Source organism: Henckelia pumila, chromosome 4, assembly GCF_033568475.1.
Source record: "Henckelia pumila isolate YLH828 chromosome 4, ASM3356847v2, whole genome shotgun sequence".
Lineage (NCBI taxonomy): Eukaryota > Viridiplantae > Streptophyta > Magnoliopsida > Lamiales > Gesneriaceae > Henckelia > Henckelia pumila.
The window spans coordinates 13721566-13740191 of NC_133123.1; the positions used below are offsets into that span (position 1 = coordinate 13721566).

General features: G+C 34.2%; 2 protein-coding genes across 2 annotated transcripts; one reads left to right on the plus strand and one right to left on the minus strand.

Moving 5' to 3' along the window:
- Positions 1–493: 493 nt before the first annotated feature.
- LOC140867169 (putative RING-H2 finger protein ATL21B) lies at positions 494–2158 on the minus strand. Its single transcript, XM_073272245.1, has 2 exons — positions 1518–2158; positions 494–1031 (listed from the first exon to the last, which is right to left on the minus strand). Exons 1-2 carry the CDS (start codon positions 2149–2151, stop codon positions 550–552), a joined length of 1116 nt encoding a protein of 371 aa, XP_073128346.1. The 5' UTR covers positions 2152–2158; the 3' UTR covers positions 494–549.
- A 5655-nt stretch (positions 2159–7813) lies between these two features.
- Positions 7814–9074, plus strand: LOC140860513 (uncharacterized). The gene is made up of 4 exons (XM_073263521.1): positions 7814–8170; positions 8258–8539; positions 8669–8953; positions 9054–9074. The coding sequence occupies exons 1-4, from the start codon at positions 7814–7816 to the stop codon at positions 9072–9074; spliced, it is 945 nt and encodes a 314-aa protein (XP_073119622.1).
- The last annotated feature ends 9552 nt before the right edge of the window (positions 9075–18626 follow it).

Sequence of the window (18626 nt, forward strand, 5' to 3'; positions counted from 1 at the left end):
ATTATCAAACACTACATTAGTTCATCATCACATCGCTAGAAATAAATATTAATAATCTATAATCAAACTAAAATTAAACATAAACTAAAGTGAAAAGTATATACAGTTATTCTCCAATTCGTCTCTTCAAAACTTCTTGTCTTGTGCCTTAATCATGTGGCGCTTCTTATATATATATATATATTACCTTTTAAAAGTGGCTCGATAGGTCTCTATATATGATCATAGTTTTCTCATTAATGGAAGCGTCCTAAACTTTCGAATTCTGGTAATCTCAACAATTTCGGCGTCGGAGCCAAAAAATGGCACCTCAACATTATATGATCGGCAACAACCTGTTTCATTAATTTGTTTCAGGATTCTGAAAGGGTAATGATTTAAAAAAACGCTCATCAACAAATGAGCATAATCACATTTTCCCTTTTTTTAAATCATTACCCTTTCAGAATCCTGAAACAAATTAATGAAACAGGTTGTTGCCGATCATATAATGTTGAGACCTTTTTTTTTCCAAAAGAGTATATGTTAATTGTAACATGTATGTTTACATTAAGATGCTGCATTTCTACAGATGGGACATGAATTATGAGTACTCAACCACAAGTCTATGCAGCTATCGTGGAAGCAGTGCTCACAATCAGTGATACTTCTGATTGTCTCTTGGGGTTTGAATTCTTCCAAACATATTGGACAACACGTGCTATTCGGCCCCGGGATTCGTCTGCTTTCTCCAACAAGAATTGTGTTCAGTTTATTAATGGCAGAATTAGTAGCAGAAGAATTAGTCCCGGCAGATCGTGCAGCTGCCACATTTGAAGCCTGTGTTGTTGGCCTTAATACGCCAGCGGGTGCAACTTGACCTCGGCGAGTAACTAGGCAGCCCGAAAGTCGACTTACTAGGAACGATATTGCTTGTATGGCCTTCTTTATCAGACTTATGAAATAGAATATTATCACCAACAGTGCATATAAGCCAAGGAAAAACATAAATGGTGACAAAAGTGTCGCAAAAACTATCAGCACCGTATAGCCTGTCAGCGAAAAAAGGCGATCATTAGCGAAAACCTTGTGATGATTTAACATGGAGGAACTTATTTATGCACACATTAATTAGGCCTGTGGAGAAGTCTTGTTTTAGAATTGTAGGAAGTTTTTGGATACATATATCATGGTCCACACATATAGAGTTATGACGTTCCATTAATATGTCCTCATTATTTTATAGTTTTATAACTTCAAGGTAAAGTGTAACTTCAAACTGATACAAAGTTTAGGCTATTTTGAACATGAATAAACAAACGCACAGCTCTTCCATATATATAGGTAGTGTTTGGAAGAGCTTCAAGGAAACACTTCTCATCTTTTTGTTAACAAAATTTTACAAAATTTCAAATTTTTGTTAACGAAAAAGTTAAGAAGTGCTTCAAAAAAGCTCATCCAAATACTATCATAATATCATTAAACGAATTAATTTTATAACTTCAAAAGTAACGTGTAACAATATTGAATTTACGTACCTGCCCCAAGTCCTTGCTTCTTTTCACATGCCTTGCAAGTATCTGCATTCCATGTCAACACAAGATCATCGTTAAATCCATTATACTCATACTGAAGCGGGAATAAAACCGGGATAGACACAGTTTCAACAACACTGCATCCTAGAGAATTGATCTCTTGTGCACGCGATATCGACGAAGTTGCCAACACCGAGAACGTCGAGTTACTCAGGCAACTGATGACGGGGAAAGTACTAGAACTCAAATTCCCATTAGGACAGCTGAAAAAAGTATAGTTCTGGTAATTCAGCGCGATAAGATCAGGAGAAGTACTCGAGGCCTTGGCGTACATGATTAATCGCCTAGGGAGGCAACCATTCGTGTCGTCGAGTTGTATCGTGTTAGCTGAATAGTTGATGCTTCTCACATAGAAATCTCCCAAGTTGGGAAGATTCAGAAGGGGAACATCTTGAATGTCGCTGCACGTTAGATTTAAGGCAAGATAGTCGCAACCCTTTTGGTTTTGGCCTCGTAACTGGAAGGGGTATCGAATAGGCAAGTTGTTGTTGTTGCCGCAAACAGACGTCCAGCAACCCTTTTTTGAGTGAACAGTGGGAATGAGAAGGAAAAGAGCAAAAGTGATTTCTAAAATCATATTTGTTTTGGATCACTATAAAAAGGCGAGACAATAAATAAAAGGCCGTAGATTGATCAAGCATTAATGGTGGCAAAGCATTATTTTATCATTAATTTATGTACTTACGTCGAGCGGTAGTATTTTTTTTAAAGTCAATGAATTATTTTTTTTCTAAGGTAGCTAGACTTTGACTTACGCGGTATTTTCTTGGAAATTGGGAGGGATTACGATGGGAATATGTCTTCGGGTTTATATACAGATTCACTCAACATATTTCGAAAAAAATAATAATAATATTTTGATATAAAAAATAATATATTTTTTTATGAGTTATATCAAATAAAAGATTGTTCTCAAAAAATTGACTTGAGATATATCATCACATATGAATTTTTGTGATACAAAAACCACAGTGGGCTTTGATTTGATGCAACTTCTAAATAATTTACCAAAAAATATTAATTAAGGTAGTGTTTGAAAATACATCTAAAAAATAATTTTGAGTTTTTCTTTCACAAAATTTTTTATGAAAGAAAATGTCAAAAGTAATTTCTAGAAGCATTCTCGAACACTACCTAAATATGTCACAAAATGATAACAATTGTTTAAACCATGGGTCCATGGTAATCACTATCAATCTATTATCAAGCTAATGTTTTGGAATGTAATTAATGCATACTAGCGTCTCTTGTACGCGATGCGTGCATATATATAAATTTTTTTATGTTAATTTATTTTGATCATGTTATTTTTAAAAGTCACATGATGAATTAAATATTCAAAAGTTTAAGAGTGATAATTATCTAATCTAAAAATTTAAAACACAAACAAAGATAGTGAAATGTTATTTTGGTAAATACAATAAAAATCTAATTGCTAAAAAAAGGAGATCATATAAAATGAACTAATTTGTCTAACAGTTTTGTTTTTGTTGGAAATTAAATTATATGATATAATCGTAATTTCATCTCAAGCTTCACCGGTTAATTGAAATTTAATTAGTCAAAGACTCTCTACTATGATAATATAGTAAGATAAATTTGTGTTTGGTGTTTGATTTTAACTTATAAACTTTGAAACTTGCATGTATAAATATTATCGATTTTTATTTATGAAACATGAGATTTGAGAACTGAAATCTAAAGCAAACAATGTATATTTAATTTCCTTGCTCAAAATTTAAATTTGACGATTATAATTTATGTATTTTCAAAATACATATAAAATTAACATGATATATGACTAAAATAATTCAAGTGAAAAAGACTGTTTGATTTATTTGAATTTTTGACAATATAATATTATGTGGTTTTCGTATTCGATATTTCATCGACTAGTCGTCGATAAAGTCAACCGCTCTCAAGGTCATTTTTTAAAATGGGCAATGAAAGGGGTTTTTATAAAGGAGAACAAAAAAATGCTCGCAGGCGGAGAATCAAACACTAACGTACGTTATTATATCAATCAACTTGTTTCACGAAGTCCAAGTCTTCTGTAAATTTCAGGATGGTGTGGCTCACTTGAAATATAGGTTTGAAATTCATGAATTTCGATTATAATTTTATTATCTATAATAAAATAATAGATAAAATCTTAACTTAACAATTACGTATTACATGCTAGTTATGAGATGCGTGTCATCCGAAAAAATATATATATATAAAAATGTTTATTTAAAAATTTTAAATTAAAGTTATTTATTTTTGAAACTGAAATGATAGAAGATAAATGATAGGATAAACATGATTTTTAAGTTAGAGATCAAAATAAAAAATTGCTATGAAAAAGAAATCGTCATACACCAACTTTTCTACTGGTGATATATATAGAGTTTTAATAAGATGAGTACAAATTGAAGACACATATGTGTGTACTGACTAAGGTAATGTCTTGTAAATCTAATAAATGAATGCTATGTACGTCAATCGATGCTCACGTTCAATGATTATTATATCAAAACGATATATATATATATATATATATATAAATTTTCAGTTATTCAACCAATGATGTTCAACTCGTCCCCGACTACATTTTTTGCATAATTAAAACCCGATCGGGGACGAGGTGAGAAAATATTTTTGGATAGCTGAAAAGTCATATATATATATATATATAAACAACAAAAGGGCACAATCACTTTTTTCCATGATAACATTAAGGGAAAATTATTGTTTTAGTTTTGTAAATTGGTTTCTTTTGGCTTTTAATTTTGTAACTTATCAATAACTCGGATTTTTGTTTTTGTTTTGGTCATTTTCTCGCCTAAATTCAGTAAATTTATATCGAATATTACTTATTTGAAATTAATGTGTATAATATATGATGTTTACCCTCACTATAGCTAGGAGCTATGTAAAAAAAAAAAAACAGCGGTGTCAAATACACAATATTCGATGATTTTGTTGTGTTTTGAAAAAAAAAGATAAAAAAAAAAATCCAAGTTATTGAATATAAATCATACATTGACAAGCCACGTAACTAAAACCCAAAATATGTCTACTCGCGTCCAATAAAATTGCAATTTCCCAAATATATTGTCACACTAAAAAAAAAATTCAAAGTTTGTGTATTCCACGTCGAATTATCAAAGATAATCTGTTATATTTATATGTATGTTATCGTTAACATTAACTAAGATCAGTGTTGTAAATGGCGGGAGGTGGTGGCGGGGCTGTCCGTGACCGCCTAGGCGGTTGAATTTTTTTAAAGCATTTTTATGGGTAATCATATATAGTCATGCAATGTAATAAAAAATAGTATGTAAAAGTACGTGAAATATGCAAAAACTAACCTAAAATGCTTGCTGCGGCGGCGGGCGGCGGCAGGCAGCTTGAGGTGTGTGGTGGAGGGGTAGGGAGCAAAAATGAAAAACAAAAAGAAAGTGCCTAGTGTTTTTGAAATAAGTCAATAACTAGAGTTTTAAAATGGGTAGACTTTGACGGGTAAGGATCCCCTGCTGTGGGGATCCCACAGCAGGGGATGCTAGCACACATCCTTTTAATTTCTTTTTTTCTTTTTTTTCGTTTGTTTCCTTTTTTTTTTCTTTTTTTTTTTCCCAAGTTTTTGTATATTTATTTTTCTTCTGTTTATTTTTTTATAAAAAAAAAAACAAAATTAGCTTTTTTATTTTATAATTTATCCAATTTTTTTAAAAAAACTTTGCCCTCAATTTTTACATGTTCAATCCGTCTATTTTTTTTCCCTTTTTCATTGAAATTTTTAAAATTTACAATAGAAGAAGTTGATGTTCGAATAAATAATGTTCAATTTTTTTGATTTTTTATTTGTCTAAATTTTTTTTTATTGTTTTGCTGCTGATTTTTTTTTTCCATAAATTTAATTATACTTAAAAAAACTTTGATATGTAAAATTTTAAGAAGAAAAAAGAGTCCACATTTTTTTTAATATTTTAATTGTGAAAGATTAATTATAAGTAGCAAATAATATTTATTAAAAATTAAATAATAAATTTATTAATGAAATTGCATTTTTATCCGCCTATTAAAATGACCAAGATCCCGAACCCAACATATTTCGGGAGCTGAATATTTGGGACCATGAACATTCGGGATCCCTCAGATAGGGAGAGAAAATTTCGAATTTTTTTCATTTTCAAGATTTCGTTCAAAAAACAAAAAAATAGTTATTATTAATTTTTTTAAAAAATATATTTAGAAATTTATATTTATAAATATAAAATAAATATCCTACTTAAAACATATAATATTAAAATATTTCTGGTAATGCTTCAAGTTTTTTTTGTTAAAAGAATAACATCATACGGTGTATCGTATAATTATTAATAAAATGTTATGATAAAAATTATTAGATAAATTTTAGTAAATAGATTGTCATAAATAAATTTATTATTTAATTTTCAATAAATATTATTTGCTACTTATAATTAATCTTTCACAATTAAAATATATTAAACAAAAAAATTCACTTAATGTGGACGCTTTTTTCTTCTTAAAATTTTACATATCAAAGTTTTTTCTAAGTATAATTATATTTAGGGAAAAAAATCAGCACAAAACAATAAAATAAATTTATACAAATAAAAAATCAAAAAAAAATTGAACGTTATTTATTCGAACATCATCTTCTTCTATTGTAAATTTTAAAAAGTTCAATTGAAAAGCGGAAAAAAAAAAAGACGAATTGAACATGTAGAAATTAAGGGCAAATTTTTTTAAAAAAATTGGATAAAAAATTTTTTTTGAAAAGGAAAATTGGATAAATTATAAAATAAAAAAGCCAGTTTTTTTTAAAAAAAAAATTAAACAGAAAAAAATAAATATACAAAAACTTGGGAAAAAAAGAGAAAAGGAAAAAGGAAATAAACGGAAAGAAAAGTGTAAAAAAAAAAAAAAGTAAAAGGATTCTGTTGTGGGATTCCCACAGCAAGGGATCCTGACCCGACTTTGACTAGAATTTTGAAATTTAATGACTTTTGACTAGAATTTTAAAATTAATTGACTCTTGACCTTTGACTGAATTTAAAAATATGTTTACCGTCTTGGCCGCCTCACCCGCCCAAGCGCCCGCCGCCGCCTCGCCCGCCGGACAGCTAGGGCTGCCTGGAAAGGCCGCCTCATGCCAAGGCGTGGCGGTCGAGGGCCGCCTACCGCCTAGGCGGCCGCCCGACCGCCGTTTAGAACACTGACTAAGATAGATACTGGATTTATAATAATTCTACAACAAATGGGGCATGAATAGTAGTACTCCTCATGCCACAGGTCTACGCAGCTTTCATGGACGCAGTGTCTCACAATCAGTAATGGAAGTAGCTAGTAGTGGCAGCTGATCCTGCTTCAAATTTTGAAAGGAATATTTTATTCCTTAAAATCTTCCTATTTTGAAAAAGATTTTATTAATTATCTTTTGCCTTTCTTGGACATGAAGTTATTTAATTCCTTGAATAACTTGATTTAATTAAAGTTATCAGAATATTATGTTATCTAATATCTATTGATTTAATTCTTTATTGTGTAGATTTGCCTTGATCAAGATCTAGAGTCCTGCGCCTACAAGGAAACATTCTAAAGAAGGACTCTTGCCCTATTTATTGATGACATACGCCTACAAGGAAGGGATCGATCATTGAGAGACCGTGAGTTTTCAAAAGCAAAAGAATACGTTCATAGAACGGCTGGAGCTTGATGGTTGAACATAGTGCTTGAAGCCGTGAAGAACAATTCGGAGATTGTTGATCGAAGAAGTGTGCTACTCACGTGTTTTGGCTTCAAGAGTTTTTCTCCTTATTCTGTTTTTTCATTATTCTATTTCATATAAAATGCTTTTTAGGAGAAACTTTATTATTTATTTTCTCACTTGTCTTGAGAAATTGATTTTTACAATAGTCACTAGTGTTAGGGTTTGTAACACTCTGTGAAAGTTTTCTAGTGAAGTTTTGCCCTGAGGCGCTGCAAGAGTATTTATACTCTTGCTTAATTCAATTGAGTCTATTTATTTGGTTGCTTATTTATTTTATACACGCTTAACTTATATTCCGCTGCAAATTACTCAAGGTGTTATAGTAGGTGTTGTCAACACCTTGTGATAACACCTCAAACTGTTTATGTGCAACTATTATTTCCTTACAAGTGGCATCAGAGCCATCTTCTTGATACACTAAGAACTGATCTTGGTTGCTTATTTTATTACAGGAAATAAGATGGACTCATCATCTGTTTCGAATTCGTTTCTCAAACCTCCAATTCTTGATGGAGCTAATTACGCACTTTGGAAGCATAGAATGAGATATACTATTAAAGCTATGGATGTTCGTGCTTGGCAAAGTATTCTGACTGGTTGGACTCCTCCAACAACGCAAGATGACGACGGAGACTATATCATCAAGAGAGAAGAAAATTGGACTACCGAGGATACACTAAGCTCAAGCTACAATGCTAAGGCACTCAATGCAATCCTTGCAACTGTGGATATGAGGATGTATGGGATCATATCTGACTGCACTATTGCTAAAGATGCATGGGATGCTCTTCAAGAACACTGCGAAGGGACTGATAGTGTGAGAAGAACAAGACTGAGATTGTTAAACGCTAAATTTGAGAGAATCAGGATGGATGAGAATGAGACTATTGCTGAGTATGATAAGAAACTTAGGGAGATAGCTACTGAGGCTCATGCTCTTGGAGGACCTATTGCGAGTGAAGCTATGGTGAACAAGGTTCTTCGATCCTTGCCTAAAAGATTCAATGGAAAGATATGGGCACTTGAAGAAGTAAAGGACACTTCAAAGATGAAGATGACTGAATTGATTAGCATTCTTCAAGTCTTTGAGATGAACAATTCAGACCAAGAGAAGGATAAAGGAAAATTAATAGCTTTTCAAGCTTCAAAGCCTTCATATGAGGAATATGTTCAATTTCATCAAGAGGTTCATCAATCTAATTTAGGAGAAGATTCGATCTCTCTCATGACTAAGAAATTCAATGATTATCTGAAGAGGATGAAAGAGTCAAGAAAGACGGATCAAAAATTCAAGACTCCAATGTTCTCCAACAAGCCCTTGAGGATCACTGGACCAGAACAATCACCAAAGAAACCTACTGATATTTCTAAGCCTCGGATGATGGTGGATGAAAAGAAGAAGTTTGTCTCAAAGAAGCTGGACAAGGTTCAATGTCATGCTTGTCAAGGTTTTGGACACTATGCAAATGAGTATGCCAACACACTTAGGAAAGGGATGAACACGTCTTTGAGTGATGAAGAGTCTGAAGAAGAAGAACATGAAGATGAAGAGAGTCATACTGCCCTATCTGCCTTACTGGAAAGCAAAAAGAAGTTTCAAGTCAATCCTTTAGGTGTTGCCACACCTGGCCGTAACACCTCCCAAAGGTCAGTTTGTTTGAATTCCTCCATTACTGATAATATGTGTGATAATGATACAGGTGAGGAGAAAATGTCTATAGAAAAAGCTCGGATGATGTTTGAAAAATTACATACTGATTGGATTGAAAGGAACAAAGTAAATACTATCCTTTCAAAGGAAAATTTTGATCTAAAGGCTGATGTGTCAAGACTGAAAATCATGCTGAGTAAGAAAGACATTGAATTAAGCCAAGTGAAGGAAGAACTCGGAAAGGCAAAAGCTACATTGGCTAAGTTTAATTCAAGCACCTCCAAGCTTGATTCTCTACTTATGATGAGAAGAGATGGTACGGCTGGCTTGAGATTTGAAAATAGCATTTTTGAGATTGGTGAAAGTTCGAAAGGCCATGTGTTTGTCAAGAAAAGTAACAGTCCAGAAAACTCAAGTAAAAAGGCCTCACAATTTGTCCCTCCAAAACCAAATCCACAACCTGCTGCTCCTTCAATGGCTAGAAGGAAACGTAAGTACATCTGTCACTATTGTCATAGACCTGGTCATATCAAACCATATTGTTTTAAGCTGCAGGAAGATTACAGGTATAGATCTGCATCGAAGGTGTTGCCTAAGGTGTTGTCAACACCTCCTCACAACATCCCTAGAAACAGATCTTATGTAAGAAAGATTTGGGTACCGAAAGCTGATATTCAATGTCATATGATTTATACTGCTTTGAGGACTAATGTTTCAGGTGCATGGTACTTTGATAGCGGTAGCTCTTGTCACATGACAGGATCCAAGAAGTTTCTCACTGATTATGTCGAACAGAAAAGTGGAAAAGTAACCTATGGAGGAGGTTCAAAGGGAAATATTGTTGGAAAGGGAACTCTGAATATTGCTGGACTGCCCAAGCTTCGCAATGTGCTTCATGTTGAAGGATTAACCGCGAATCTAATAAGCATAAGCCAACTTTGTGATGATAATTTGCATGTGCAATTTGATAAAAAGTTATGTAAAGTTTTTGATGAATCAAATCTATGTGTCATGTCAGGTACAAGGTCGTCCGACAACTGTTATCAACTCGGAGAAGAAATGGCCTGTAAGCACACAAAAGTGAATGAGTTTGATCTATGGCATCAAAAATTGGGTCATGCAAATTTCAAGACATTAAAGAACTTGAGTAAGTTAGATGCTGTAAGAGGTATGCCTAACTTAAAATCTGGTATTCCATTTGTGTGTGAAGCATGCCAGAAAGGGAAGCAGACTAGGATGTCACACGAGGTGTTGCCAACATCTGTGACAACACGCTGCCTTGAGCTTTTGCATATGGACTTGATGGGTCCAATGGATGTTGAAAGCTTCGGTGGTAAGAAATACTCTTTTGTTTGTGTGGATGATTTTTCAAGATACACATGGGTAAACTTTCTGAGAGAAAAATCAGACACATTTGATGCATTCAAGAAATTGCTCACCAAAATTTCGAACCTATACAATCTGAAGGTAATCAGAATTCGTTCTGATCATGGTAAGGAGTTCGAAAACTCTTCGTTTGCTAGCTTGTGTGATAAGAAATGTATTTCTCATGAATATTTTGCCCCTAAAACTTCACAACAAAATGGGATAGCCGAGATAAAAAAAATAGGACTTTGCAAGAAATGGCAAGAGTGATGCTTAGTTCTAAAAATATTTCAAAACGTTTTTGGGCTGAAGCTTTGAATACTGCATGTCATATTTCAAATAGAGTCTATTTGAGGAATGGTACTACTGTGACATCCTATGAACTTCTATGGGAAAGAGGCCAAACCTTAAATATTTTCACGTTTTTTGATGTGTTTGTCACGTTTTGAATGATAGAGATCATCTTGCTAAATTTGATGCAAAGAGTGATAAGTGTATGTTCTTAGGATATTCATCAAATAGCCGAGCCTATAGGATGTATAACTTGAGAACAAGAACTATTTTTGAATCAATTAATGTTGTTTTTGATGACTTTGCAGATCTAAAGAAGAAAACAGCTGAGGATGATGTTAATGATCTGTTGGATAATTATGGAAATATAGATGTTGTCAAAGGAGTGTTGCCAACACCTCCGACAACACCTCTTACAGAAAATCTAGATTCAAAAGTTGAAAAGCCTACTGATGAGAATACTGATGAAAGCAGTGAGGTAAACGAAGCTGGAAAGAATATTCCAAGTAGAATTCAGAAGAATCACCCAACCTCACAGGTAATTGGAGATGTGTATGGAGACTTGCAAACTCGAATGAAAGAAAAAGTTCATTATCGAAAGATGGCAGGTCTACTGTGCATGAGTTCTACATATTCTCAGGTAAGATTTTCTTGTTTCGTGTCAAACATTGAACCAAAAAGGGTTGAAGAAGCTTTAAAAGATGAATTTTGGGTCAATGCTATGCATGAAGAGTTAGAACAATTTGTGAGGAATGATATTTGGTACTTGGTACCATGTCCTGCTCATGGTAATGTCATAGGAACTAAATGGATTTTCAAGAATAAAACTGATGAGTCGGGAAACATCATAAGAAATAAAGCTAGGTTGGTAGCTCAAGGGTATACACAGGTTGAAGGGGTGGATTTTGATGAAACCTTTGCTCCTGTAACCCGCATTGAGTCTGTCCAACTTTTGTTTGCTATTTCATGTAACATGGATATGAAACTTTTTCAAATGAATGTAAAAAGTGCCTTTTTGAATGGGATCCTGAATGAAGAAGTCTATGTGAAACAACCTAAAGGGTTTGAGGATCCAAATCATCTTGATTATGTGTATAAGTTGAAAAAGGCATTGTATGGATTGAAGCAAGCACCATGTGCATGGTATGGGAGACTCACCGAGTACTTGCTGAATATTGGGTTCAAAAGAGGTGAAGTGGATAAGACTTTATTTGTGCAAAAGTCTCAAGGTAATATCTTAATTTGCCAAATTTATGTGGATGACATAATCTTTTGTGCTTCAAATGATAAACTTGTTGATGATTTTATGAAGTGCATGTCCTCTACATTCGAGATGAGCATGGTTGGTGAGTTAACTTACTTTTTGGGATTACAAATAAAACAAATGCATGATGGTATATTCTTGAGTCAAAGCAAGTATGCTAAAAATCTGGTGAAAAAGTTTCTGAATGATAACACTAAACACATGCGCACACCTATGGGGTCTAATGAAAAGCTATCAAGGGAGGATGTTGCCGAAGGTGTTGACAACACCCTCTACAGAAGCATGATTGGTAGTTTTTTATATTTAAGTGCTACTAGACCTGATATCATGCATAGTATTTGTCTATGTGCTAGATACCAGTCTAACCCAAAAATTACTCACCTAAAGGCCGTTAAACGTATACTGAAATATGTGGCAGGAACCATGAATTTGGGTTTGTGGTACACTAAAGAAACCAATTCGAATTTGGTAGGATTTAGTGATGCTGATTGGGCTGGGGATTTAGATGAGAGAAAGAGCACTTCGGGAGGATGTTTTTATTTGAGAAATAATTTAGTGTCATGGTACAGCAAGAAACAAAATTGTGTCTCTTTGTCTACTGCCGAGTCTGAATATGTTGCTGTAGGTAGCTGTTGCCCTCAACTCCTATGGATGAATCAAATGCTAAATGATTATGGTGTTAAGAGTGATACTCCTATTGTATACTGTGATAATTCTAATGCCATTGATATATCCAAAAATCCAGTACAACACTCTCGAACCAAACACATTGACATTAGACATCACTTCATTCGAGATTTGGTCGAGAAAAGCATGATCTTAATTGAGTTTGTTGGAACTAATAACCAATTAGCTGATATTTTCACAAAAGCTTTGGATTTTGAGAGATTTTTCAACCTAAGAAAATCTCTCAGTATGTGTGCATTATAGACAGGATCGAGATGTTGTTAGGAGTGTTGCCAACATCCTGTGACAACACCTTTTCATGCATGTGAATTTTTAGGATCTTAGGCATCTCTGCATTCATGCATTCACTCTGTTTTGTGAAGTGTTTGATATTTTGTAATCATTGAACAGTTTTCACTCAGGATTCTTTGAAAATTGTTTTACAGTTTAATGAGGATTAATTGATAAAGAGTTCTGACTAAATCACAAAGTAGTGGAGGGATGTTCGTGTATTCCATGATCTTGTCCCAAGTGAAAAGTGATTTCGCAAATTCAGAAACTCAAAATAACAAAATGGTTAAAAGAAATAAGTCAATCATCAAATTTGATTGATAGTCAGAAGCAAATGGAAAAAGCTACCTAGAGGGGTCCATTTGAATATCGTTCCTTTAGTGTGCAGGCTACCACTTCTGCAATAATAATGATATAGGAAATTAAAATTTTCTGAATCCTGAAGTGTTGCTGGAAGATGTTGCCAACATCGTGGATTTGTCAACATATATTTGCGCATCTAATTGCATTTTAATTTTATGTCACATTCTGTTTTAGACATAATTAGGACATTCATATTTTATTTTGTGAATATCTTTGGCTGAAAGGTTACAAATTCCGATCTAACAAAAATTTTGAATTGTGCTCTATCCTCTGAATTTTTGAATTTAAAAGTGATTGGACTTTGTTTCAGTGGAGTTAAAATCTGATGAGGAGTTAAAATTGGAAATATTTGGTGAAATATTTGGCCAAGATTATCGGAGGAAATCAATGGGATTTATTGCCTAATTTAAAACAGATTTGTTACCGTTTCTCACTTTGTTACCGTTAGGGTCATTGTTACCATTGGGGCCTACTCAGAATCCGAGTTAGAATAGGAAAGGTTTGAGGGTTTATTTATCTAGGATTTTATCTTATTTTGGGAGCACTTTTTCTCTCTATTTTCATCCCGCGTTCCCTCATCTTCTCTGTGTTATTGTGTCCTGCTTCTTTTCTCTATCCTCATGTAATTTCATGGCAGGAAAGGGTTTTGATCCCCAAGATATTCGTTTTGAAATGGGTTACAATGAAGATGATACGGAAGGTGTCACAGCACCTACATCACCACACCCCGTGGTTGAACAAGCTATTATTCCGATTGCTGAGGAACCAGTGCCTCTGGACTCCATTGCTCCAGGATAGCCTGGTAATGCCATCGACGTGGAAAATATGCCGGACATGAGTCTGCTGAATAGGGTGTTTCCATCGAAACCCTTGACCCGACGATCGAAGAGACAAGCTGGATATAATCCAGATTACACTGCCTTAAAGCGTTTCCGTGGAAAGGGTCAATCATCAAGGTCTTCTATGCTAGATATAGAGTTTTCTTCAGGAGATGCAATTGATGATGAAGATTACAAATTGGTGCATCGAAAGAGGGGAAAAGCAAGTGCAATGGAACCCTCAGTTCCAACCATCCTCGTCCCATTTGAATCTGAAGAAAAATCTAAAGGAAGTTCATCCTCTGACAGTGAATCCACTGAATCAGAGACTCCATCTGTTCCTGCTGAAAAAGTAGCTTCTGCTTCTATTCCAGTTTCTGAGGGACCATCTTCTACTGCTCCTCTTGTGCCATTTGATGATGAGGAGATTTCCATAGCCCAGTTCATGGCTAAGATGAAGAAGGTCCACGGCAAAAAGCCTATATCATCTCCTACTGCCCCTGTTCAGGAATCGGATAATGAACCTGATGAAGAGATGCTTCAGGAATATGCTGACAATCGCCCTAAACCTTCTGAGAGTTCCAGCTCTACTTCAAGTGAGGATTCAGATGCTGAGGATGAGTTGGATGAAGAGTCAGATTCTGGTGACTCTGAAGAAGAAGAAGAAGCAGAAGGTGCTGAGGAAGGTGTTGCCGACACCCTGGACAACACCTTAGGAGAAGAGTACCGGGTAAATTCCTCCTATTCCTCTGCTTTTTATTCCAAGGAAATTGCTGACTGCTGGGATCAGTACTCTGATCGTGAATTCCTTGAGGAGCGTAACATTGATGTCGAGAGCTATGAAGCTCAAAACTTGGTCAAATTCTTTGAAGTGAGAAATCTACTGGCCACTGTCTCTACTGCTGGTCCATATTGCAGGGAAATTGTTCGAGAATTCTACTGCAATCTCACTGAAGCTGTGAAGGATCCAAGATTTGTCAAGTATGGAAAGGTGTATGTGCGAGGACAGATTTTTGCATTTAGTCCTGCCATGATAAATGGTTTTCTTCATACTCTGACTGTTGATGATGCTGCACTTTCGTCTCTGGATGAGATGACCTCTGTCATTACAGGTGGTCAAGTCACTATTTTTCCCTCCCATCCTAAGAAGTTGCAGGCTGCCAAGCTCACCTTTTTCTACTCTGTTCTCCACAAGACTGCTGTGAAGACATGGACTCCCTCCGGAAATTCTACAGTTGTGACAAAGCACCAGACTCCTGTCCTTTATGCCATTGGCACAGGCGCAAGTTTCAACTATGGAAGACTTGTTTTTGACACTGTAATGAGATTTGCAGATTGTGCTCAACCTACCTTGAAGCTTCCTTATCCATCTTTGATCTATTCTATGCTGCTGTCTCAAGAAATTGAGAAGGATAATGATGAAGTACTTACTGAGCCTGGGGAGTTGATGAAAATTGCACCTGCTCTACTCAAAGGAAACAAAACAATTGATCTTCCTTGGTCTGAGTCAGATGTTGTGGCAGGTGTTGTGGCAGGTGTGACCAACACCCCTTCTGTCACTACTATTTTTGTGCCCCCTTCTGCTGCTCAAGCTGTTGATTCAACGTTTATTCAAGCTCAATTGGTGCATGCTGAACAGAAGATTGCATAAGCTCAGGCTGACCTTACATATTACAAAGGGTTAAAGGCTCACTACGAGTCTCTTTTAAGGGAAGCTGGCCCTTCTGAACAAAAAGAGGGAGAAGACAGTGATGAGGCTTCCGAGAGCAATCAATTCTAATTTTTAGTGTTTGGTTTTCTAATTTTTAGTTTTTGATTTTGAGATGTCATAGCTAGATGTTGCCAACATCTTGTGACAAAACATCTGCTTATACTTAGGAGGAGAATCTATTTAGGTGGAGTTTTGATTAAGAGGGAGTTTAGTTGTGTTTTGTCCAGAAAGGCAAAAAAGGGGAGATTGAAAGGAATATTTTATTCCTTAAAATCTTCCTATTTTGAAAAAGATTTTATTAATTATCTTTTGCCTTTTTGGGACATGAAGTTATTTAATTCCTTGAATAACTTGATTTAATTAAAGTTATCAGAATATTATGGTATCTAATATCTATTGATTAATTCTTTATTGTGTAGATTTGCCTTGATCAAGATCTAGAGTCCTGCGCCTACAAAGAAACATTCTAAAGAAGGACTCTTGCCCTATTTATTGATGACATACGCCTACAAGGAAGAGATCGATCATTGAGAGACCGTGAGTTTTCAAAAGCAAAAGAATACGTTCATAGAACGGCTGGAGCTTGACGGTTGAACATAGTGCTTGAAGCCGTGAAGAACAATTCGGAGATTGTTGATCGAAGAAGTGTGCTACTCACGTGTTTTGGCTTCAAGAGTTTTTCTCCTTATTCTGTTTTTTCATTATTCTATTTCATATAAAATGCTTTTTAGGAGAAACTTTATTATTTATTTTCTCACTTGTCTTGAGAAATTGATTTTTACAATAGTCACTAGTGTTAGGGTTTGTAACACTCTGTGAAAGTTTTCTAGTGAAGTTTTGCCCTGAGGCGCTGCAAGAATATTTATACTCTTGCTTAATTCAATTGAGTCTAAGCTTATTTATTTTATACACGCTTAACTTATATTTCGCTACAAATTATTCAAGATGTTATAGTAGGTGTTGTCAACACCTTGTGACAACACCTCAAACTGTTTATTTGCAACTATTATTTCCTTACAAATTTGAATTAATTAAGGTTGTGTTTTTGGCCTTACTTGCCCTCGCGGGTAGGCCGAAAGTCGAGTTGTTAGCAATTAGTATATATATTGCTTATGTAGCCTTCTTTATCAGTCTTCTGAAACAGAATACGATCATCCATAGTATGTATAAGCCAACATACGTCACAAAAATTGCTAAAAACATTATCAGCATCGTAAAACCTGTCACCCAAGAAAGGCACACGCGATATATTAATATTTAATGAATAACAATTAACGAGCTGCCTAGCTATGATATGAAGCCATTAATTTATATTTTACCTGCCCCAAGTCCTTGCTCATTCTCACATCCCTTGCAAGTGATTGCATGATCCATGTCAACACATGCAAGATATATCATGAATTCAAGGTTTAATTTTGATCGCTAATTCAAGAGTACGCGTAAAACTGGGATAGATGTGACACAATATATAATTTCAATAATACTGCAATATCCTAGCTAGAGAGTTGATCTCTCTTTGCACGTACGTGATCATATCGATCGAGATCGAATGCACGTACGGCGAAACTTGAACTCGAAATTAATTTCACTTAGTTTGGTGATTCAGCGGCCTTATATAGCAGTCATGAATCGACTAGGAAGGGCCGGTATCATTCTTTTTAATGAGAAGAAATATTTCAACAAACGTGATTTCTAAAATCATATTAGTTTAATTTTGGATCACGGAAAAGGCGGGACCTTGAGTAAAAGATAATGGTGGGGATCGGGAATATTTTATGTACGCATGTATATATTATATATATTAGCATAACCGCACACACGTGTTGCGTGTGTATAAAATCGTATAATATATTTAGTATTATATGTTATATATAAATATTTTTTTTTTCAATAATTTTTTAAATTATTATTTTTTTCATTTCTAAAATAATATAAAAATAAATTTAAACGTTATCATTTTATCTTATCTATAATAGTTAGTTGAGAAAAATATAGAAATATATATAAATAAAATAAAATTTACTTATTCATATAGTGTAAAGGGCAATTTTGGAAAAAAAGTTGATGTCCTCGCTCTAAGGTGTTCAACTATTATATATATATGAGGAATTTTCAGCTGCTCAACCATGTTTTTCCACTTGGTCCGCGACCACTAAAACCCGATAGTGGATTTTAGTGATACAAAAAAAAAAACAAAAACCACTAAAATCTACTACCGGGTTTTAGTGGTTGCGAACCAAGTGAGAAAATATGGTTGAACAGCTGAGCATTCCTCTATATATATAGTAGTATATAGATATATCGCTAGTATTTTTCGAAGTCAATTAGTATTAATAATAATATTATTATTATTATTATTATTTTTCCTAAGATCGATTTTTTTTTTTTAAAGTTACTAATGCTAAGATCGATATTAGAAGTTGACTTACGCGGCATGTTCTTGGAAATTGGTAAGGAACATGAGCCTGGCTGATCCGCCTTATATTTGGTCTAGCTATTTGGAAGGAATTTGGCTATTGGTCAATTTAATTTTCAATTTGAAAATTATTTTTTCAGTCCGTTTTAATATGTTGAAAAGGGTTTTTTTTAATAAAAAAAATGTTTGACCCGATCTAAATAACAAAATATCCCTTAGATTATATGGGTCACAAATGACAAATACGGTTTAAATTAAGGGTAAATTATAAATCCATACTCAAATCTATTTTCATCTTACATTTTAATACCTCATCCATTTAAACTTATTTTCTACTCCATGGAAAGAGAAAATTTTGTTTAAAAATACCAATTCTACCCTTATCTTTTAAAAATCCTAATAAATCACTAAAATCATCAATAAAAAAAAACAAAAAA